At 46.1% G+C, this 24,396-nt stretch overlaps 1 protein-coding gene across 2 annotated transcripts in view; it reads left to right on the top strand.

Annotated features, from left to right (window-relative positions):
- The window catches only part of GINS1 (GINS complex subunit 1), a 295,885-nt gene that overhangs the window by 100,385 nt on the left and 171,104 nt on the right, over nt 1-24,396 (top strand). For both annotated transcript variants that reach the window (XM_069607826.1, XM_069607825.1), the window contains exon 3: nt 16,812-16,910. In XM_069607826.1, coding sequence (XP_069463927.1) covers nt 16,812-16,910 — 99 coding nt within the window. The remainder of the gene's footprint in view (nt 1-16,811; nt 16,911-24,396) is intronic.

Genomic DNA, 24,396 nt, shown 5'->3' with positions numbered 1-24,396 from the left:
AGATTTGAGAGGCTATAACAACTGTGATTGGTATAATGACAATCACTCACCCTTGAGCAAAGGCGCTGCTGCCACTGACAATTCATAGCAATGTACCCCATTGACTGCAAGGTTGCATGGATGTAAACTAGACTGTGCATACTCATCATTTTACGCACTGTTTTTATAATTGGAGTGTAAATTAGAAGTGGAAATATGGTCTGCCTCCACATTTTTGCAATACTGGTTTTCTTTTATTAGGGGAGAAAAGCATAATTTGGTACAAAAGGTTAATTCTCAATTGCAACTTAGTTTTCCATCTTATTAATTATGCAATCCTAAAATGCTAGGAAAATGAATATGCACAGTGCTTCAGTTTGCTACATGATCATCAACACAGCAGAAACTGAATGGACAGAAATCATTCCTTTTATCGCATTGTGCAGTTTTTTTTTTTGAAAGGTTTCAGGGAAATACATTCTGTTTCAGAGTGTTGTAATTACAATAGATAACAATCGTTGTGGTTTCTGTCAAGTAACCTGACCTTTGAATTGCCCTCTGCTCTAAACTTGTGTGTAAATGTACACATGAAAATAATAAAGCTGTCTTGTATACAAGATTTTCATGCGTAAAAAGGCCTTGCGCGCACCTTATCTGGAGGCCTCAGGTCAATATTAGCTACTTGTGTGTAGTTAGTGTAGCCATTTATATGAAAGTGCTGAAGTTTCATTGTCTCTTGAAGAAGAATGATCGAAGGCTTGTTAGCTAGAGGCATGAAGCTGAACCAAGAAAGTACACTTGTAAATCCACAGGAGTTCCAGGATATAAAAGTGATTGCTTTATGGCTACGCTTGTGTGTTGGCTTTTTTGATTGATAAAAAGATATTCATGAAGGGTTCGACACATGACCAACATTTGTCAGCAGTGGCAAACGAGGAGAATTGTGGTATTAACTCCTCATTCGGTGGTTTATAATTTTCACAGTTGGAAACGAGATTTTTCACCATCAATGCATGCCTCCTGAATTTCTACAAAGACAAGTGTATTTTCCGTGAAATTGCATCATATCTCCTATTTGTTCCCACACCAGTTTTTTAATGATGTGGGAATGAAATTGGCCGATCATACGATTATTGTTGGTTTAGAGGCAGGGTTATCCAGTCCATGTCATTGGAATTTGAAGTTCTGAGAGGAGGAATCTGTTTTAAAGCATTCAGCCTGTAGGTACGATTTAGCCTAGACCTCCCATTGATCTTTGGGTCACTAACACACCCAATAATTTTGGGGATTTCAGAATCAAAGTCGAAACTTCAGGAGAAACTTTGCTCAATGAAGTCTGTACATTATTATTCACCGCAAATATATGCTCCTTGGAGTTATTGACTGCATTTTCCTTAATTGTGAGCAGTTATATATATATATATATATATATACTATATATCTAGTAAGAGGAACGAGCAGAGACTTTAGTATTTCCTTGGCATTGTAAGATGGATGAATTAAGTCAAAGATATTGGGATTTTCTATATTTGATACAGATGAATTGGATAGTTTTTACATTCCAATGATTTGGAAAATTTAGATAAATGCAATTGTTTGAGGTTATCATTTGACAAAAGATGGTATGGCACTGAAATTTAGTTAATTGACTTCAATCTGGTTGCATCTCCGTGAATTGAGGCGGTTTGCTGGATGGGGTTGTTGGTATCCACTTTTAGTTTTGAGAGAGTTTTAACAAGAGACACAGATTTATCCCTCGAGCGCAGGCCTGCTTCTTTTATTTCTAAAAATTATTTACATTCCTCATTTAAATGGTTAAGTCCAAGAGCTCATCATCATTGGGGATATTACAATGGTTCTTTATATGGGAATTGTGGCCGTTAATGTCTTTTGTTTTTTTTTTAAATCTAGACTGTCTTGATTCTTTTTCCTACTTAACCTTCTCTTTTCAGCTTAATTCTTAATTCGGGAGAGAAACCGGTTAGATGTGCCGTGAATCTCTGTGTCAGGCAGAACTTCAGAGACTTCATGCAAATTTAAGCATTGGCTTTCACTTTGTTCTATAAGATCATTCAGAGGGGTGTGACTGTTAGGAGCATCAGATGGCTATGCTAGCTCCATAGCTTTCGCGACAGTATCTCGATTTATGCGTTCGTGGGACTGTGCATCCTGTACATTTCTGATTTGAGTCACAATTTGTTATTTTCTCTGTATTTGTGATAATGCACTTGGAAATACATCACACACATCGCCATGTCCAGGGGAGACATTCCGTACAACATCATATGATTTATTTTTATTAATAAATATTAGTACCCGGCGAGGAGAGCCATTGTGATTGGCCCTCGCCGAGGCATTACCCGGCCGAGAATCCTTCGATTCTCACTGGATTCCAGCTGCCTTGTCCTCGGCAGAGGGTATGGCGGCCCCTAAGCCAAAGAAGAGGCTCGAAGCGGGGCTGAGAGGCTGCCTTTGCCCCCTCCTGTGGACTTGGGTAAGGCTTTATTTTTTTTTTTTATTATTTTTTTTTTTTTTTTGCCTTCCCAACCCCACTTACCTTTTTTTTTTTTTTTTTTCCGGGAGTGGCCTCGTTGGGAACTCTTCTGTTTCCAGCGCGTCCACTCCCGATGGCCACCATGGAAAGGTAAAACAGACTCCGTTCTCCCTTTCCCGTCGGCCATTTTCTTTGTCTATTAGTGCCCGGGTCACGCACTTCTTGTGGGCCGGGGTACTAATAGCTATATGCCCCTCATGGCGGGGCATTACTGACGCAGGTAATGCCCTAGGGCTTCGCTCGGGCCTATAACTATGGGCCCTGGGGCATTACCTGAGTCAGTAATGCCCCCGCCGCTCGGTGCATATTGTAGAGTTGCCTAATGTTTGCGTTGACCTAGAGCAGGCCACTATGGCAGTAGATTTTAAAAAAATCGTTCATAGGGGTTGCTAAATTAGCCACATGTTTGATTTATTATTTAAATGAAAGCAAAGTTTAATGTGCGAAAAGAAAACCGTCCAACTTCTTCAGCTTGCACAACATTTCTGAGATGTATGATTTAATTTCCCGAATCTCGTAATGGATAGTTTTGTGACCTTTGTCAAGTAAGTTGAGGATGCGAGTTAGAACAGGAAAGGAATAGGTATCTGGTGCATTTAAATTGTGTACTACTGTCATGGGATGTACGAAGGCCTGGGTCTGGTCTAAATTGATGGTTAGCCGACTGATTTTCCGATTTTGATTGTCATTAGATCTAAAAGTCTGCATTTTATCAAACAATAGTTTATTAGAAAGAAGTGTGGGGGAACTGGCAGTGGGTTGGTGAGAAGGCATTATTAGTTGCCAGGGGACAAAAGTTGTTCCAGCAATTTGGAATGAGATTTATTGTATAGGCATTACCTCTTCAACATCACTAGGGAGGAGGGAAGCTGGTGTAGAAGGGCCAGCGATAGTCTAATTCTTTTACCTAGTTGAGCCTTTACGGCTGCGGCCAGCATAAGATACATCCGAGATGTAATTGTTAAAACATTCTGCCGAATTAGATGACCAAGAATTGCTTGGTGATTGATCGTGCAGGTGGCTATAGTTTGAGGGCCATAGGCACCAATGTCATCAACCTCATATAGTGCATAATTGGTTGGCATGCGTTGGGATGTGGGAGTGGCATGAATCCGAGCACATACAGGGGTATGTATAGATTGTAGACAAGTGGAAGGGAAAGAGGGTTCACTATGTTCACCATAAGGCTGTGTTATACGAACCATAGGAAGGCCATGCAGAGGATTTAACAACGGCGCATTCCCTTCCACGTTTTCATTTGGGTCAGAAGTGTGGGACATATTGGGAGTGTCCAACTGGGTGATTGCATCAGTGTCAATTATACGTCTACCACTTCTGAGTCCCCTGACAATGGTGAGTAGATAACAAAAATGGGTAGGTACAGGGGAAATAGAAGAAGGCAGCAAACGAGAACAGTCAACACAATGGACAGTCGGCAATCTTTCACTACCCCCTCACCATATATAAAAAGGAAAACGCAAGGGAAGCACATTAGCTGAAATAACACGTCTTCCAGAAGTGCAGGCTATTAGCACATTTAATATCTAAGAATCGGACTGCATGAAGTTCTCGGTAATGCCACGCGACCATCCAGCAGAAGGTGTAATACAGCACAGAAATCACCGCAAGCAGCAGCAGCTTTACAAACACAATCGCTGCCAGGCGAAGCGAAAAGTAAATAAAGTGTGAAACATTGACCAAGCACCTTCGCACTCAGTACGTCTTTGTACAAGAAAAAAGCGCATACAAAGACAATTTGCATGTGAACTAACCGGGTGTTTACCATGGGGGGGGGGGGGGTAGGGAGGACAAATCCCCCCCCCCCCACAAGTGGGGGGGATATAATGGCATTTATCCCCCCCCCCCCAAAATTGTGTCTCTGCTGCAGGCCTGCAACGTGTAAAAATGTCTACAGGCAGCCTGCACTGTCTGCAGGTACAAGTCATAACTAAGTACTTCTGCTGCTCACTCATGCGTGCACCAAGCCTGCGCATTTGGAACTCGGTTCATCAGACAACCTGATGTCCTTTCATCAGGGGTTTAAATATTTTTGAGAATTGCCTTTTCTTTTTAGACATGGTGTGTTTTGTTCTTCCCGGGCGTAGTATTTCGTTATTTTGCTATTTTTAATGTATTTTTGTTCAAATATATTTTAGGGCCAGGTTAACTTAACTGCATATGAATGTGGAATGATGTTATAACTCTCTTTTTACAGCACTTTTCTGCCCCTCTGGTTGAATTAAATGTAATGGTGACTAACTTTAATATAAATGAAGTTCACATGCTGCAGAAAGCCATGCATGTGCCTCTCAGAGTATGTTCCACCGGAAAAAAAACCTGGGTGCTCCTTTGATTAGTTAAATATATGCTCTTCAGTGTGCCACTGCTACACTGGTAAAAATGGGGCAAATGGTGTGTGGTCGATGAATGGCATTAAACAATCCTATGACACCAACAAATTACACCAGTTTTAAACATTGCATCAGCAGATTGTAATTAAAATCACTTTTAGTGTGCTAGTTAACACAGTGAACTTCCTGATTTATGGAATTATTTGCGTGTAAAATGGGGATATGTGTGCCATTCTGCCTGCAAATCAGTTTGACGAATGGGGATTTGTTGGCAGAATGGTGCGCAAATCCCTGTTTTACTTGATATGGTATTGTTTATTTATAAAGCGCCTATATACAGGCAAGTGTTTCAAAGCGCTCAAGGAGAGTGGGAACATGGGGGGGGGGGGCAGTCGCTCAGAGCCCTTGAAATTCTGAGACGATAATAGTCTGCACAGGCAGAGTAAGTGCGTAAAATAAATTGAACAGTTTGAGATGCTGCAAATAGGTCTGACTGCGATTCTGCAGGTTATACCAGTGCAAGGGGTGGGGACAAGGAAGAACAGATAGACGATCTTCAGGTACAGAGCGTACAGATCGTACAGATCCTCCACTTGATACAGGAGCATGTGCAACATCAAAAGTACAAGTTATAACTAAGTACTTCTGCTGCTCACTCATGCGTGCCCCGCGCCTGCACACTTGGAACGTGCCCAGGCCGGGGAACAAATTGCACGTGCCCCTGCGCAGTGCACTGCTTTGCAGCCTGAGCCTCAGCCTTCTTTTTCCAGAACGAAGGAGAAGCCAGGCAGCAAAGCATGCTCGTGCTGATCGAAGGAGAGAGACAGAGTGAGACTCCGACTACTCGAGTCGACCACCTCGGGTACAACGTCTTATCTACGTACCTAAGGTAAGTGATTGACTTAAAGTGAAGTGTAATTCTGGTTTCTGTAATCGGGTAACTCGTAAACCGTTTACGGTAAACGCAGCAGGGGAGGCTAGCTGGACTGTGGCTCGATCTGTTGTAACGCTCACCTGGTTCCCACGGGGGCGCTGGTCTAGTCTGGATTGCTGTGGCCTCTTCTAGCGTGATGCGCAGGACCCGGAACACTGATTGGACAGGATCTCCAAATCGTGCTTGTCTGGCCCGTAGGAATAGCCTTCTGCAGATGAGAAAGGGGATTAACAGTCTGCAGAATAGTGTGCTAGCTCCCCCCTTTCCCCCTTCGTTCCTCTCTAACTTGCTCCAAACCCCGGTTTAAGCTCACCTTATGGTTTGGAAGGATGAACTCTCCATCCTGCTTCTGGTGCAGGGGCGCGCGTTCGTCCAGTTACTTCACTGGTTTTCAGAATGGCGCTGGCAAAATCCACTTGACTTTCCTGAGCGATGCGCTGTAAGTATGAAAGTTCAAAGTTCAAGTGAGGCCCCCTTTATGTTGTCTTTCTAACCTGTGATCTGTCCTTTATTTCAGGTGCAGAATGAAGGCGATGCGTCGAGGTGTTAAACTGCCGAGGTGAGTAGTGATGAGGGCGATCCCTCTAAATGTCCTTATTCCCCAGAAATGTCTCTTGTCCTTTCCCCATAGGGGCCGGGGTACGGTACCTGCCAACGGGGCGGCGCCGACCCAAATGTGGAGAAAAGCTGGTAAGTATTATGGCTGTTAATCAGGCTTTCCTTCTGTGTTCCTTCGGCTCACCTTTTGTTTCTTCCTCTCTCCCCTAAGTGCAGAGATGTGGCGTCCGATGCTGACAGCCGCGATGGAGCCGGGAGATGTCTCGAGGACAGGTGAGTGAAGCGTGGCGCTGTAGCGAGCAACGTGATGCTTTTAAATGGAAGTCTTACTTCAGGGATGCTGGCGAGAAGATTCCGGATGCAGGTAAGAAGTTTGAAATAGTCCTTGGTTGTCACCTTTATCTTCTCTTCCTTCCTTGCAGGTCTTCCAGGTTCGAGACGGGCGTGGCTGGAGTCCAGGAGCAGACACGGTGAGCGTTAAGCTGCAGGAAGCAGAACAACGCGAAGCATGAGCTGCTGTCTGGGCGTGGCTTAAATAGCCTCCAAAGAAGTCCCAGGTATGTATCCTTCCCCAACTAGGTATGTATCCTTCCCTGGCCACGCCCAAGTGAAAAAATAGTCCCTATGAAAAAATAGTCCCTTTCAGGTCTCAGGGAGGCCTGAAGCATGCAGCATGGTCTGCATCAGGTAAGTGCACAAAACACCTCCCTTTATGAGCCTGGCGCCAAAGGCGCCAGGACTGAGTCCAAAGAGCCCCTACAAGGGGCCGCTGGGCTTTTACCCGAGGGCATGATGCCTGCTTCTGGGGGTGCTGGGCCTGGCCTGGTGCTCCGGGAGGTAGGCATCATGACATCTGTCTTGTGAATGCGGGGCTCTGGCGGTAGTTTTTCTGTTGTTTACTGCCAACGCGGCAGATGTTCTTTTGTGCTTCATTGCACGCAGTGTCCAGAGTGCTGTTGGAGTAGGGTTCAGGTAAAACCTACCCACCTTTAGAGCCCGACTCTCTCCCAGGTAAGCCTGGCATGCGGCTGAATCTGCCCTGCTGCCCATGGAGGGTGTGACTGACCCCTCCTCAGCCCTCTTGTCCATCCTTTGAGAGGCAAGCACATGCTAGTTGGGTACTCTCCAGGCCACGCTCCCCTGAAGGGGACCATCTCTAATGTGTAACGTCTGCCATCTGGGCCAGGCCAAGGGTTTATATGCTTAAGGGTGCATCTTGGTGCAATTGAGGGCAGCCCTCTCTCAGCCCTAAGAGTCATTAATGGTTGGATTTATTTGCTCTGGGCACCCGCCCCCTCCCTCTGGCCCAACTTTGTCCTGACGGTTTAGCCACCGAACCTTGAAGTTTGGGACATATATTCTCAGATTTTGGGGAGTATCTAACTGTACATCGTGTTTGCAGGAGCAAGGTCCTGGTCATGAGAAAAACCTGTTTATTTGGTTAACAGCACATTTTTCAACCTCGGGTAATAAACTGCATTCAGCCTGCCGCAGCTTTCATGCCCAACGCCAGGTGACCGTGATCTGTGCTTGCTTCTGTAAGAAGCTCCTGTTAGTGCAGAACCCAGCAGGAGAAACAGCTCCTTAAATGACACTCTTGGCGTTTTAAGGGCATCTAGGTTCTGGAACTAACAAACTCATCTAACCAATGTGCACACAAATGGTTCACTAGTACTAGTTCCATCAATGTGTGTGTGTGTGTGTGTATAGATGTGTATATATATATATGTATATATAATTTTCTATCCTCAGACCAGTTAAAGTGAGTCTGCACCCTGGGGGGTGGCTGCACACAGCGCTGTTTGTGTGGTGTTGTGTATGCAAGGCAAGGGTACCGAGTTTAACATTTGTGTTGGGGGGTGGTGTTATGGTAGTATGCCCAAGGGAATGGTGGTGGAAGGCCAGGCTCCAGTATCACTTCAGGCCCAACGATTAGTACTTTTCCATTTATTTCTTTGGTGCGTGCAGCGTGCGATTAAAACTTTATCTTTTGGTGGTAGCATCAATGCACGTATTCTTTTTAATCGGAGAATGGCTAGTTGTTGGAGACTAGGGAGTTGGGCTTAGTTTTCCCACACGAGGAAGTTCCTGTTGCGCAGGTGAATGTGGGAGGCAGTCCTTATGCCCCACTCACAGCTAAGAATACTTCTAATAAAAGGCACTCCTGCGTGGCTTGGATCATTATGACTCTCTGTTGTGTATTCCTGTATCTAGCGGTTCTGCCATTAAGTTCATATTGTTAGCGAGCTGTGCTTGTGGCATTTTATTTTGACCTGCAAAGCCTTTTGACCTGGGAAGTGGTAACATTTTTACGTGAACTGAGCCTCCGACGCTCCTGGCGTTTACAAAGATGTGCACAGTGCCGACCAAGCATGCTCTTCAGGAGCGCGAAGTGAGCTGGCTGTTTATAATGAACACCCCGCCAGCGAAGCCAAACCGGCACTTGCCGGGCACTTCTCGGTGCGCACGCACGTGCTTCTTATGGAGGTGGTGCACGCGGGGGCAGGGCTTACAGTATTTAACTAAGGTAAAGAACACAAAACCATAAATAAACAGCTTAAATAGGTGTTAGGCAGAAACCTGTGCAGTTCCCTTGGGGAACACTGCAAAAGATTTAAGACTACAGGTAGAGCAGTAAACCCCTTTGGTAGCAGTCTGTACCACCCAGATTTACCTGGTAGCTGTGGCTGAGCAGTCAGACTTCTCTCAAGAAGAGTTAGGCAGTATGTAAAGTATACACAATATGTACCAAAACACAATAGCACAAGCAAACACTGACCAGAGCTTGGTTTCAAAAGTATATAGTTATTTATTTAAAATACACATAAGTTAAAAACACTCTAGCAAAAATATAGTAAAAGCACTTCAACACAGTTATACTGAAAGTAAATTCAATCCTTTCTCCTATCTAGACAACTCTAGGTTAACACCACTTAATTAAAACAGAGGTGAGTGCTTAACGTTAGATGACACTCCAGTAGTTTCCAAGAAAGGGAGAGAAAAAGCAGAAATAGGTTAGACACACCACTCTAAGGTCCAGAACACTTGCAATAGGCTTAACGAAGAATAAAGTCACAGGTGAGCAAAAGTCACTAGGCAGGGCCCACTCTTAGAGTAGCCGGAGCGAAAATGTGCCCAAGATCACACTGTTAGTTAGAGATTCAAAGTCTTGCAAAGAGTCAAAAAGAGGTTAGAGTGGCTCAGAAAGTTTAGCCAAAGTGTCCCAGGCACTCCCAGGTTCGAAAGCCGGGGACTAAATCTACCCCGTACAGTCGGTAGCAAGGGAAGCCAGGCAGAACACGGTACCTTAAGCGGAAAGGATCCTCCAGCGGTGGCAGTTGTTCCAGGCAGTGGCAGCAGGGCTCGACGTCGGTCAGGGGAGAAGAAGTTCTCGCTGAAGAGCAGAAGAAGAGGGTCGTTGCACTGCCCGGGAAGAAACCAGCCGCGGAGTCCTCCGGTTAAAGGGTTGGTGCCGACTTTCGCGGTATGGGGGTAAAGTGTGGTATTCCGGTTGCCGGGGTGCTTGGCACAGGCAAGGCGGCCACGAGATACCTCAAAGAACGGAAAGAAGGCGAAAACTGGTTGTCCCCACCAGTCAAGGGAAGGAGCCACTCCGTTAAGAGTTCTCCTCGGTCGTCGGGAAAAAAAGTGGTGAGACGGTTCAGCAGGGCTCCACCGGGTGGTGTCGTCGAAGCAGGTCGGCTCAGCTCTTCCCTCGTCGGATTCTTGGTCCTGTGGCGACTTCTGAAGTCCCAGTCCCCAAAGCCCTGCTTTTATGCAGCAAACCCCCATTCACCCAGCCTAGCTGTCACTCAAACATGCTAAGTGGTGAGCCGGGCGGCTCACCACTTGGGCCAATCAGGACGGAGTGCGACTTGAGTTACCAAGGTAACTCAGTCCAGGGTGCCTAAATCCCCCTCCACCCCTCCTAAGTACCCCAGACAGAGTGGCACCACTTTGGAGGGCTTCTGTGGAGAAGCCCGCCAAAAGTGGAACAAAGGGCTCCACTTTGGGTCAGAGTTACAGAGGCGAACACCAACGCCATTTTAGAATCAAGTTTTGGCAAAAAGTCCCAACCGGAGTTATAAAAATAAATATATAAACCGGCGGTATGTTTAAGGCTACCGTAAATAAATAATTAAATGTGTTAGCCTAAAACAATGGGAAATCCCATAGGGAAATATTCGCGGTCGAATATAAAAAGTAGTTTCCACTGCCACCAGCCAAAACTCGATCAGGGGGGACGGAGACGTGCCCCCTCGACTAACAGACCCTGGGGCAATCGAATTGCCCCAGCCAGTACGTCCACAATATGATGGTTTGTACTGGTTCTGTTCAGGATTCAAGACTAGCAAAGTCTTTGGTGACTTTACATGCCCTGGGAGACAGTAGTCAGTCCCAGGGTATGGAGTCTATGTTGGGGAGTCCCTAGGACACCCCTGGGTCACGGCACAGAGGGTGCTGTGTGACCCACATCACAAAAATACATGAGGCCCTATGGAGTAAAAGACCCCATAGCCCATTCAACACAAGGTTTAACCAAGAAAACACACTTCAACATGTCCAAGAGTGAGGGTAAAAGAGTCTCACTCTTGGCAGGAGAAAAAAATTAAACCCCAGAAATCCAGCAAAGCTGCTGGGGGACTCACTAGGTAGGGAAATTCAGCCTAAACAGAGAATTCTCCCTAACACTCGCCCCCCCCAGACTAAGGGACAGGAGGATTTAATCCACTCCTGGATGAACCTCATACCTCTAGTCGATGATATACATCCTAGAGAGTCCATCAGCATTTTGATGGTGACACCTTGACCTATGTTCAATGGAGAACTCAAAGGTTTTCTTTTGCAAGCTAACGGACCTACAGACCCTTTGAGGAACATCAGTCTTTTTGTTATAGGGGATCTGGTTGACCAGTCCCTCAGAAGTTGGTACAACTTCTGAACCTATGTTAGGCTTTTTCAAGGGGTCCTTATAAAGGATTCCCTTAGATCTAGAGGGGCCTCCAAGGTTCCTCACCACCTCTCTTGTGGGAGCAGGTTGGGTCTTAGGCCTCTTGGTTGGAGGGGTTGGGGTTAGGCAATGTACCTGCTTCCCCTTCCTCTTAGATCTACCCTTACCTATTTTAGGAGTTTCCCCCCTAATATTAGGATTTGAGTTGGGTTCTTCAGTAGAAGGGCCAACAGTCTGAAGGTTTTTGGCCTTAGACTTTTCTTTTCTGGTTTTCCACCAGCACTGAGAATTACCAGTTCTCTCAGGTCCAGATAGGGGCCTAGTTGGTCTATCCACCTCTTCCTCAGAAGCAGGGGGAGTCAGAGACTCTGAGACTAGGGGAACAATGATGGGGCTTGGTTGGGGCTCCCATGTTCCTAGCATACTATCCTGAAAGGTGCCTGGGTCAGAGGTCAACTTACTAAACCCAGGGCTTGTAGTGGGGTTCTCAGTAGAGGGTCCCACAGGCTTAGAAGGGTCCTTCAAGGTAGCCTTTCTAGCCAATTTGGTTAAGTTCTGCTTCTCCATACTGGGAGGCCTGGGGGTATGTGACACTACTCCTAGAGTTCTTAGGTCATTCCCCAACAGGACCTTCCCAGGTACCTCAGTCTGAACACTGACAGGGATCCTCACTGTCATGTTGTTACACTGAATGAGGGCTGGTAGAATAGGAACCATTTGGACAGGGCCTCCAGACATCTTAGTGGGACCTTTGGGTGCTTTGGCCACATCCTCAGGTTGAAAGAAGCTTTCATCCACTACTGTTCTGCTGGCCCCAGTGTCTCTCCTGGCAGGAGTATCCTGGCCATTGACAAGAACACTGTCCACATAATACACCTTAGAGTTAACAGGTAGGGAGTTATACACAACCCTATTCTGGGGACTAACCAGACCCATAGGTTCTAAGTTTACAGTTGCTTGAAGACCCAAGGGTTCTTCAGCAAAGAGTTCAAAGTGGGCACTAGCCATCTGTACTTCATCCTCAGGAGTGAAGGCTAAGGAGACTGTGCTGATCCCTGCAGGTTTACCCTTGCACTTGGGATCTCCTTTGATATGGTCAGTACCCTGACAGACATAGCATTGTCCAAATGCTCTCTGGAAGGGTGGCCTGTTCTGACCTCCTTCTGGCTTGTGGCCAGAAGGTACAGTAGCCTGACTAGGTTTCCCATGTGGCTTACCCTGGTTATTTTGTGGTTTGGGGCCCTCTTTGGGATAGGAATTATTAGAATTCTCTTTGGAGTCTTTTTTAGGCTGTTTCTCCCCATCCTTCTTCTGAGTTACCCCAGAATCCTTGTGAGTGGCCCTGTTGGCAACCCACAAGTCAGCAGCCTTAGCTAGCTTCCGGGAATCTAATTCCCTGGAATCAGCCAAGTGTTGTCTGAGCTCAGGAGAGCAGGCATCATAAATAGTCTCCAACATAAACAAATTCTTCATACCTTCATAAGTGTTCACCTTGTAACCCTTAATCCATCCCTCTAAGTTTTTCAAACATTCATTCACCCAGGTAGCCCAAGGGGTACCATCATGCTTTTTGAGGCTCCTAAACCTCTTAAGATACTGGGAAGGGGTCTTCCCAAACCTAGCTATCAAAGCTAGTTTCACACATTCATAGTCCTTCCTATCCTCCTCCCCCATCTCCATTACCACATCAGTTGCAACAGGGGGAAGCCTAGAGAACAACCAGGTGAGTAAGTCATTTCCTGTGATGTTCTGGAGCCCATGATTATATTCAAACAGAGACAACCAATCCAACACATCCAACTTAGGCTCATACATACCAACCAATTCTTTAGGCATCCGGGGTCTTTTAGGACTGGAACTTCTAGAGGAGCCAGAGAGAGAAACATTCTCAACAGATAATTTCTTCATTTCTAAGTCATACTTGAGCTCCATTTCCCTTAGCCTTAATTCTTTGTCAGTTTGAGCATTAAGTTTCTTATACTCCAATTCTAGCTTCATTTTCTCCAGTTCAAAGTACTGAGGACTAAAGGTGGGACCTGGTAAAGGTCCAGTAGGCACAGCAGGTAGAGCAGGCAGAGGCCTAGGGGGGACAGTTACAACAGCCTCACCCTCCTCTTCTGACTCTTCCTCAGAAACATCAACATTTTGCTCCATGTTAACTTCAATACTGTCATCTACAGTTGCTGGAGTGGTAGGCTCCTCTGAACCATCACCCAGACTTTGGTTAGCTAACAATCTTTCAATCAGCTCCATTTTCTTGCCCTTAGTCAGGAGATCCTTATGTTTACAGAGCACTCTTAAACAATCAGCAGTTTTGGCTGCAAGGGACTCTTGACTATAGCTTTCTATAACTGACATGTTAGAGGTTTTACTTTTTCAGTGCTAAGCTTTGTGGTTAGTTGCACTAAGGTATCTAAAGCACAATAAAATGTATACTCAATACAAATCCCACCGCTGTACACCAGTGTTAGGCAGAAACCTGTGCAGTTCCCTTGGGGAACACTGCAAAAGATTTAAGACTACAGGTAGAGCAGTAAACCCCTTTGGTAGCAGTCTGTACCACCCAGATTTACCTGGTAGCTGTGGCTGAGCAGTCAGACTTCTCTCAAGAAGAGTTAGGCAGTATGTAAAGTATACACAATATGTACCAAAACACAATAGCACAAGCAAACACTGACCAGAGCTTGGTTTCAAAAGTATATAGTTATTTATTTAAAATACACATAAGTTAAAAACACTCTAGCAAAAATATAGTAAAAGCACTTCAACACAGTTATACTGAAAGTAAATTCAATCCTTTCTCCTATCTAGACAACTCTAGGTTAACACCACTTAATTAAAACAGAGGTGAGTGCTTAACGTTAGATGACACTCCAGTAGTTTCCAAGAAAGGGAGAGAAAAAGCAGAAATAGGTTAGACACACCACTCTAAGGTCCAGAACACTTGCAATAGGCTTAACGAAGAATAAAGTCACAGGTGAGCAAAAGTCACTAGGCAGGGCCCACTCTTAGAGTAGCCGGAGCGAAAATGTGCCCAAGATCACACTGTTAGTTAGAGATTCAAAGTCTTGCAAAGAGTCAAAAAGAGGTTAGAGTGGCTCAGAAAGTTTAGCCAAAGTGTCCCAGGCACTCCCAGGTTCGAAAGCCGGGGACTAAATCTACCCCGTACAGTCGGTAGCAAGGGAAGCCAGGCAGAACACGGTACCTTAAGCGGAAAGGATCCTCCAGCGGTGGCAGTTGTTCCAGGCAGTGGCAGCAGGGCTCGACGTCGGTCAGGGGAGAAGAAGTTCTCGCTGAAGAGCAGAAGAAGAGGGTCGTTGCACTGCCCGGGAAGAAACCAGCCGCGGAGTCCTCCGGTTAAAGGGTTGGTGCCGACTTTCGCGGTATGGGGGTAAAGTGTGGTATTCCGGTTGCCGGGGTGCTTGGCACAGGCAAGGCGGCCACGAGATACCTCAAAGAACGGAAAGAAGGCGAAAACTGGTTGTCCCCACCAGTCAAGGGAAGGAGCCACTCCGTTAAGAGTTCTCCTCGGTCGTCGGGAAAAAAAGTGGTGAGACGGTTCAGCAGGGCTCCACCGGGTGGTGTCGTCGAAGCAGGTCGGCTCAGCTCTTCCCTCGTCGGATTCTTGGTCCTGTGGCGACTTCTGAAGTCCCAGTCCCCAAAGCCCTGCTTTTATGCAGCAAACCCCCATTCACCCAGCCTAGCTGTCACTCAAACATGCTAAGTGGTGAGCCGGGCGGCTCACCACTTGGGCCAATCAGGACGGAGTGCGACTTGAGTTACCAAGGTAACTCAGTCCAGGGTGCCTAAATCCCCCTCCACCCCTCCTAAGTACCCCAGACAGAGTGGCACCACTTTGGAGGGCTTCTGTGGAGAAGCCCGCCAAAAGTGGAACAAAGGGCTCCACTTTGGGTCAGAGTTACAGAGGCGAACACCAACGCCATTTTAGAATCAAGTTTTGGCAAAAAGTCCCAACCGGAGTTATAAAAATAAATATATAAACCGGCGGTATGTTTAAGGCTACCGTAAATAAATAATTAAATGTGTTAGCCTAAAACAATGGGAAATCCCATAGGGAAATATTCGCGGTCGAATATAAAAAGTAGTTTCCACTGCCACCAGCCAAAACTCGATCAGGGGGGACGGAGACGTGCCCCCTCGACTAACAGACCCTGGGGCAATCGAATTGCCCCAGCCAGTACGTCCACAATATGATGGTTTGTACTGGTTCTGTTCAGGATTCAAGACTAGCAAAGTCTTTGGTGACTTTACATGCCCTGGGAGACAGTAGTCAGTCCCAGGGTATGGAGTCTATGTTGGGGAGTCCCTAGGACACCCCTGGGTCACGGCACAGAGGGTGCTGTGTGACCCACATCACAAAAATACATGAGGCCCTATGGAGTAAAAGACCCCATAGCCCATTCAACACAAGGTTTAACCAAGAAAACACACTTCAACATGTCCAAGAGTGAGGGTAAAAGAGTCTCACTCTTGGCAGGAGAAAAAAATTAAACCCCAGAAATCCAGCAAAGCTGCTGGGGGACTCACTAGGTAGGGAAATTCAGCCTAAACAGAGAATTCTCCCTAACACTAGGCAGTTAGCCTAAAAATAAAGTCCTGCTTTCTTTAAAGTTGCAGTGATAATAAAAACACACCGTAGCTGTAGATTTGAGTATGTGGATAGTAACTGGAAAGTAGAAAAGCTGCAGGAGCGGAGCAAGGTCCCAGGCTAAACAGGCACTTGCCGGGCACTTATCGGTGAACACTTTTAGAAACCATTATACTGCTGACTGCTGATTCCAGAGGGAAAAAAAACTTTACAGGCTTTTCTTGGGTATCTAAAAAACAGTCCCTGGGGATCCTTTCACAGGGATTTAATCTCCCCCCCCCCTCCACTGAACCACTCAGTCTTGAAATCTTGAGCATCCCCCCACTTAGTGGCTCTTCCAGTAGATTCACATCTCCTACCTCCTGTCTTCTATTCGCAGGAGACCACCTTGCCTGGGTTTAGGCTTGGGCAGTGCCAGAATTGAGACCCAGTACTTCCACCAAGCTGCTGTCCAGCGGGTTCTTTGTCCCTACACCGCCAGTGTGTTTTTCGATTAGTTTTTTGCCAATTTTTTTTGCTCCCTATTTTCCACCTCCTTCATCCCCTTGACCTCCACCTCTGTATTTATTCAGCCAAAAGCTGTCAGCAAAAATCGAATTGCAAAAAACATTGTCGATGTATCGTTGTACCGTCCAGCTGGTTGTGTTAGGGTGCGTTCTTTTCTTTCCTATATTGAGGTCTTGACTCTAGCCCACAACACTCCATGCATCTTGGGATCCCGTTTTCAGAAGAGTGGCGTTTGCTTTGTTTTGTAAAACTCAGTAATCTACATTGATGATGCTCAACTGATTTGTAATCCAGAAATGTACTTGCGCTTTTGAGAACAGTTTTCACTTGTAACATGAACTGTAGTTTTACCTATGCTTTTCTTTCAGCAATGAAGCCAAGTCAGAAGGGCGAAGTGACCTTATCCCTACAATTAAATTTCGTCATTGCTGTTTGCTGAGAAATAGGCGCTGTATTGTGGCCTACTTGTAAGTATTTAGTGAATGAGATTGCAAAATTCACTATGCACCTTCTCATTGTCTACATATTTCTGTTTTAAGAAAGGTTCTCAATTTCAGCATACCATTATAGTTATCCAGGGGACCTACACAAAGTACATTTTGTTTTATCTGCAGCTCTATTAACGAGAAACATTGAAGAGGAGTGTGAAGTGTTTCCATGTTCTGTGATCTGTAACATTTTAGTCACTTATCATTAGCAATTACTAAGGTCATACATTGTTCCGTTGCCTTGACCTACACACGAAGCAAAACCCTTCTACAAAGCTTTACCCACAGTTAAAATGTTATTGTGGACTCCCTCGACTGAAGCAGAGTGGATCTTTCAAATTTTGGATGTCACAAGATGGGCTCTTATGTGTTATCTGGAAGTTATTTTCATTCACACACTTTCAAATCTTGATTTTCATTTGCAGTGGCCATAATCCCTAGCATAGAATTTTTTAAGACACCCTTTTCATGCTTGTCAGTTTCCCAAACAACATAAAATCAGGCTAAACTCCTAAGGAAAATTAAACTAATGGCATTTGCATCTAGAACAAAAGCTCTTTGTATGGCATACAATTGCCTCGCTTGGTCTCCCACCAGACTTTTGGTAACCGCCAGCTCCACCTCTTCATCAACTCTGTTTCTTAGTCGTCGGCCAACTTGGAATTTCTTTTGTCCTCGTCGCTCTAGCTTCACAGCACTAAGGAGTAATAGCATCCCTATTACAACCTTGGCTTCAGTTGGTCTTTATGTATGTGATGAATCCAGGGAGATCTGTGATGAATCTAGGGCACCCCCCCCTTTGGGACTGGGGCGATGAGCCTGCTACGTTTACACCCCCTAGGGGACCAGGTAAGGAGGATTCCTCTGGAGGGGACTCCCCCTAGGGGGGGATAAAGACCCAGTGAGGGGTATAGGGCACCATCCCTCTTGCCGCAGGACTAACATCTTTTCAGGGTATCTAGAGGCTAGGTTTTACGATAACCGACTACACCCTTTATTAATGAATGACCTGGCTTCTGAACCTAGGTGTGCCCAATCTCCTGTGATGAATGAGCAAAGACGAGTGAACCAGACGGCTGGAGGAGTGTCCCTGAGCGAACCAATCACGGAGGAGCTTCGGCAGGCCCTGCCAAGTTTAATTGCTCCAAACAGGAAAAAATCGGGGGGGGGAGGGGGTGTCTGGTGAGGGAACAAGAATGCCTGTGCCTGGGACCATTCCCGCACGCGGAGGGTGCAGAGAGGCGCAGCTGGCTGGAGCATCCCTGAGAAGCTCGAACGAGGCAGGAGACCTGCGAGAGGCCAAAGCAGAGATTGGCTGAACCGTTGAGTAAGCAATTCCACACAGAATGAGCTGCAAGAACCAGTAACAAGAGACTTGTGAAGCCCAGCTGAAAAGCTTCATAAGTGGCTCTGCAACAAGAGCAGAGCCTACCCGACCCAACACCCCTCCCGTGGAGAACTGCTCAAAGATATGGAGCACCCGGAGGCTCCAGGGGAAAGGGAAGCAATGAAAAAGCGAAAGAAGCATATCCCAGAGCAGGGGAGTGAGACAGGAAGCCGCCCCGGAGCCCACAGAGTGAGCACACCCCAGAGTGGGGAGTGAGAGCAAGAAGACTTCCAGCATGGGAAGAGTGTGAAACCACCCCAACGTGGGTAGTGTGAGAGAATTCCCAGACTGGGGAGTGAGAAGAGCAGCCCCAGAGTGGGGTGTGGAGACTGAGAGAATCCAAGAGTGGGGAGGATGAATCATTGCAACAATCCCAGAGGGGAGAAACAATGAAGAATCCTACAGTGTGAGGAGACTGAGGGAGACATGGACTGAGACACATGGAAACCTTCCAGCACACTAAGAACTGTCTTTTTATTTCTTTGGAACTTAAAACTACGGGCGAAAACCTTTATTAAAAGGGACATGGCGGGGGGCAAAAGCCAGCAGCCACCTCTGCCATAGCCTTTCTTTGTTGTTTTTGAGGTTAATTTTGAGATGAGGAAAGAAAGCTGGTTACAGCAGGCTTCCGAACATAGGACTTTATTATTTTAGACCCCTTTTGCTTTTTATTTATACAATAGGGACTTGTAAAGGACTGGAGGGGGGTGTCTGCACTTCTGCTTTCCATATGGTAGAGGAGAGGCACAGAGGACCCCAGCCAAGATTCTCTATTGTGGTAGCAATGGACGAGCAATCGAGGCCTAACTTCTCAGGAGGTGATGCAGGCTGGTTCCTAAGTACAGTGTAGTCCCCGAACCCCCACAAAGGAATGTCCACACACTGTATTACTGAAAACAGTCTTTATATAAATAATATCCAAGGTATGTACACTATCACAATAACGCACTTTGTACTCAGAAATCAACAATGGTAAATATATACAATTCTAAAGTGGTACCACCAATATTATCACATCTCATTAAAGTGCATCAACTATACTGTTAGAATGTCACACAGATCAATAACAAGGAAACCAGCAATAGAGATAGGAAGGAAAGCAAGATGGTTGACACAATTGGCAGAATACTGGCCCCTACCCCTAGACACAGTTCTGTGTGGAGAACCCCCCTCCCGCCCCCACCCACCTGGGCAACCTGTAAAATAAAGATATAGCACAAGCCCAGTCCATATATTGATCAATAGTCTTATTTCCTCCTGTAATGTTTTTACCCCCCCAATGTACCTGGTGGAGCAGAGTTCTTCGAAGAAGCGTCGATGGATCCTTCTTGAGTGACCAATTTCAATCAGAAGTCACGGATCGTCGAGAGGCGTCGGGAAGAAAGTGAACTTGGTGTCTGAGAAGTTTGAGGGTGCCGAGACCACGGCGTCGATCCAGGCGGTGCTAGTCGGCAACGTCCTGCGAGGATGAGGTGTGCGGGGCACCTCGGCGTTGGATAGTTCGGGGCCGCAAAGAGTTTCAGAAGAACTGTGGCCCAACAAGGGCGTCGAGTCGCCGAAGTCTTTGTGGCCTTCAGGTGGCGGGAAACCCACCGGCGGATTCTCCGCGGCGTGTCGGCGCCTTGACTCTCTCCGGCAGGATAAAGCGGTCGTCGGTGCGGACAAGGGAGTCCTTCGATTCAGATGTTCTTGGGCAAAGGAGCGGGCGGCTCCGGTTGTTGTCGGCACAGCGTCGAGCGGTCTCCTCTTCTGGGGCAACACAATTTCGACGGGCCTCCAGCGGTTACACAAACCTGCGAACCCTGGTCGACGGCAATGGACTTCGACGGCGGCGAAGTCCGGGTGCTTCACTTCGTTCTCCTCAGCGGTCCCCATCTCCAGTTGGCAGCCTTTCGAGGGTCTGACTTCCAGGGAGCTTTCGGCAAAGGTTAGTGGTGCTCGATGGTCCCTTCGAGCACGGGAAGAGGGCGCCTTACCAGGTCCTCTCTCGGATCAGTCTTCGACGAATTCGGCAACTTTCAGATCAGGTCGAAGCCAATGCAACAGCAAGTCTTCTTCTTCCAGCTGGGCGTCGAGGATCAGCAGTTCCAGTTGCTCTTCAAGTGTAGACACAGCTTCTGAACAATTTCCAGTCGTGAGAGGTCCCCAGATATACTATTCTGTCTCTCATCCACACTGCTGGGTCACACTCAGCAGCCAATCATACAGAAGGGCATTCATGCAGTCAGCCAGCCAATCAGGCACACAGTGCATTCAGGCCATCCTCCACCCTCTCAGACACTCGCAACAAGGAATGTGGATTGGGACAAGTACCCAGCCATTCAACACTACACGCTGCATTTATGCCACTTTCGGGCAGGGCTGTCTCAGTCTTTGTCTCTCATACCAGAAACCAGACAGCCACAACAAGAAGTGCATATTGGTCACACACTCCACTCACCCAGGTCCCACCCACAGGGTGTACCCACAACATACAGTCACTGGGAAGGCTCCAGCCAGTCTGGACTGGACTTCACAAGAACACCATGTATGGAACTTCCACCCAACAGTCAGTCAGGGGGAAGGGACAGAGTCAGGGCTTCCCAGGACTTTGGGAAAACAAGGTAACAGGCAATAGAAAGCAAGAGGCCACATGGGCCATCTTGTTTCCTATCGGGAATCAACTGATTCCAATGGCAGGGCCTGGGTATCCCAAAATGGACGATACTCAGAGCACCAGTCAAATTCAGCATGGAGCTGCCACCAGCCCATACCCTGCTCTGTGGGCCACCCACAGGTGCCCAAAAACATACACTAGGGGCACAGGGTTGTACCTCCACCCATGGGTGTGCCATAAGGGTATCCCATGGGTCTGTACACCAAACCAAAAACAGGAAGAGCTGCACTGCCAGGGGTCCCACATGGACTCCTGGGCAGAAAACAACACAGAACACAATGAAAAAGGACTACAGGACAAGGACAGGGAGGCACTGTCCCTCCAATGCATTTCCAGCATCACAGGATTAAGCTGGTAGCCTTGGGGAAAGATTATTTTGGAATTGACAACAATAAAACCTTTGAACTATGTCTGTCAGAGTCCTGATTCTGACCTGCCACATGCTACGTTGGTTTTAGGTCGGCATTTGTCTGCAGAGTATATGTCAGTCTGCAGGCCATGTGTCAGTCTGCAGGCCAATAAAGTTTTAAACAACATGCTTAATTTTAGATTCTTTCACTGTTAATCCTGAATGTGCCTTTTCTCAAATAACTAGTTTGTCCTATGCAGGTTAGTGTTAAGGCTAATCTTCTCTCTCAAAAATGCTGTATGTACTTTTTTCAATTCTCATTGGATTACTTGGTTTTGCAACAACTTTGCTGTGCATTCATTCGATAAATGTGAGACTTGGAATAGATTTTGTTCCATAGCAAACTTTGTAAGCCATCAAAGACCGCTAAGAATTAGAATAGTTTGCTTTCATCTCAAATCACCTTGTGTTTTTTCAATGCTGTTAGACTTGAATAGATCCACCATGATCTGATTTTCTGATCAATCCCCTTTGTGCAAAAACGTTGTAGTTTCTCAACCCCTCTATCAATGATTTTCAGTGTTTTGACTGCAGAAGGTTTAAATCCTGGATAGGTTACTTTTTTGTGAGCTTTACTCTAGCCTCAATGAGGTAATCTGTCTTTCGCGGACCCTCATTAGATCATTAGTGAAAAGGTCAGTTGGGAAGCACGCAGTACGGCCTTTGTTGGTCCCATTACTGCCAGACAGGAATGGTCTGGCTTGTCACTGGGATAGGTTAACCTACAACAAACTAACCAAGCTTCTTTTCTTTTTAATGCTGTGATAAAAGGGGATGAGATCTCTCCTTTGAATGGGTACATCATAGGCATGGATGTCAAACCTCTGGACGTTTGTATTATTGAGTGCATTAGTGAGGTTAACTCTCAGTCTGGCAATCGATGTAACAATCCTCATTTTCATCAGTTTGATTTAAGGATAAAACAGTCCAGGGCCCAAAAACGGAACAATATTAAGTCTGCGCGCATGAAGGCGCCTTCTGTGGAAGACTATGTAAGGGCGGAGAAATTAGCTTGCCAACGGCCTAGGAACTTTGTTAAATCACTCAAATCTCATTTATATCTGAGATTAATCAGTCAGTCCATCTTGAGGACCCTATTAAAGTCTAATTCTACACAATTCTCGATGTGTATTGACAACAAATTGGGCACCAGCAACTCTTCCACAGGAGACTCCATTGAACAATATTGGGTGCGCTTTCTTTCTAGGAAATGGTCTATTCCGACAAAGTTTGCCAATTTGGCCAATCCTGCTGGAGGCAAGGTTGCAGCTGGGGATGGTCCCTGGAACATTGAAGATCTATTGTGGGCCATCAATAAATTGAAACCTTCTAGGGCTCCCGGCCCGGACGGTCTCCCTCCTTTTGTCCTAAAGAGAGATCCAGTTGCCTTGGTTTACTTCCTTAAACCACACTTTGACCTACAATGCGCGACGCACATTGTCCCCGAGTCCTGGACCCAATCTATTATCATCCCTATTTATAAAAAGGGGATCCTTCTGACTCTTACAATTATAGGCCCATTGCCCTCTAAGACGCGGTTAGTAAAGTATTTGCCACTTTGCTGCTCAGAGACCTTAACACCTGTCTGGGCAATTTAGACATCTTATCTCACTTTCAGGTGGGCTTCTGCAAACAGATGGGCACCTCTCTAAACGCTACGGTATTGAAACACCTACTGCCAAAAACGAAGGGTGACGATGGGGGCAACATATACAGGGCATCTTTGGACATGTCATCAGCATTCGACTGTGTAGTCTGTGAACATCTTTGGGCCAGAATGATTAGTTTAAAGGTTCCATTGCAGCTTGTCTAGCTTATTGCATTTTTACACTACAATTCCACTTTGAGAATTAATCTCAATAAGGAAGGGCCGGTCAGAAACTGATTTCTGTTCATTTGGGTCACAGAAAGGGCTGTATTCTGGCCCCCACGCTCTTTAGCATTTATTTATCCGACATGGACGAAATAGGGTGTTTACATATTCTAATTCCAGTCAAGCCGGGCCAGCTGAAGATCCATTGGGTGGCCTTTGCAGATATATTATTTGCTAGGACTACCTGTGGCCTTCAAGAAGCTTAACATCTTTTTTTCTTACTCTGCAAGCAACAATTTGGTTGCTAATGGTGGCAAATTGAAGATGGTATTTTTTTCCCAAACAAATCAAGCCTAAATCTATGTGGTGGAGTTTGGGGGCCGAAAGGGTTGATCTGGTGGCCTCTATTCGATATCTAGGTTACAATTTAAACATTTCTGCTCACATGAAGAGGATCTTCGGGCAACTTTGCGGTTTTTCCATCATTCCTGCACTATTATTTGGGCGTGGTTGAGCCGATATTATATGGCCTAGATATGGCGGCTGCAAATCTGGGCCCATAGCTTGATTCCCTGCAGGGCCTAATTTGGAAGAATGTGTGGCGTCTGACCTCAGCCATTCCAAATTCCATTTTATGCCATGAATCGCTTGCGGCCTGATTTCACTGGCAACAGTTGTTTATAATGTCTTTATGCCATGTCTGCGTACTCATCCTATGAGGTTTCCACATAAGTAGAGCCAATTGTCTGCGTAGCTGGCGTGCTTTCCTTGTATAAAGTCAAGCATCTACCTACGCTTCAGTCTGAACCAAATACATACTAAGGAAAGGACTAAACATTGGCACATTTCTGCATTGGAAGGGAGAGCATTAAGTCTATGTCAACTATTGACACCTTAAGACACTGGATTCTAGAGTGTCCTGCCATAAGTACAATTCCGGTAGTTTCCTTTCCAAAAGAACTAGAAAGCCTCAAAATGGTTTATGGCCAGGAATTTTATGGGCGAGACTGATGTGGGGTGAGAACATTTCCCTAATCATTGCATTGGTACGCTTCCTGAATTAAATTTATCTTGTCTGTATATAGTAGGAAGCAAAGACAATGGACAAGTTTAGTATGCATGAATGCTTTATTTGAATGAAACCGATTTTTTTTTTTCAGTTTTTTATTTAGGTAAATTGTAAAGGCATGAGTTGTTGTC

This window comes from Ambystoma mexicanum, chromosome 4q (assembly GCF_040938575.1).
Source record: "Ambystoma mexicanum isolate Mex_15411 chromosome 4q, UKY_AmexF1_1, whole genome shotgun sequence".
In the NCBI taxonomy this organism is placed as follows: Eukaryota; Metazoa; Chordata; class Amphibia; order Caudata; family Ambystomatidae; genus Ambystoma; species Ambystoma mexicanum.
The sequence above is the reverse complement of the archived record's forward strand: the minus strand, read 5'-3'. Positions and strand labels throughout refer to the sequence as shown.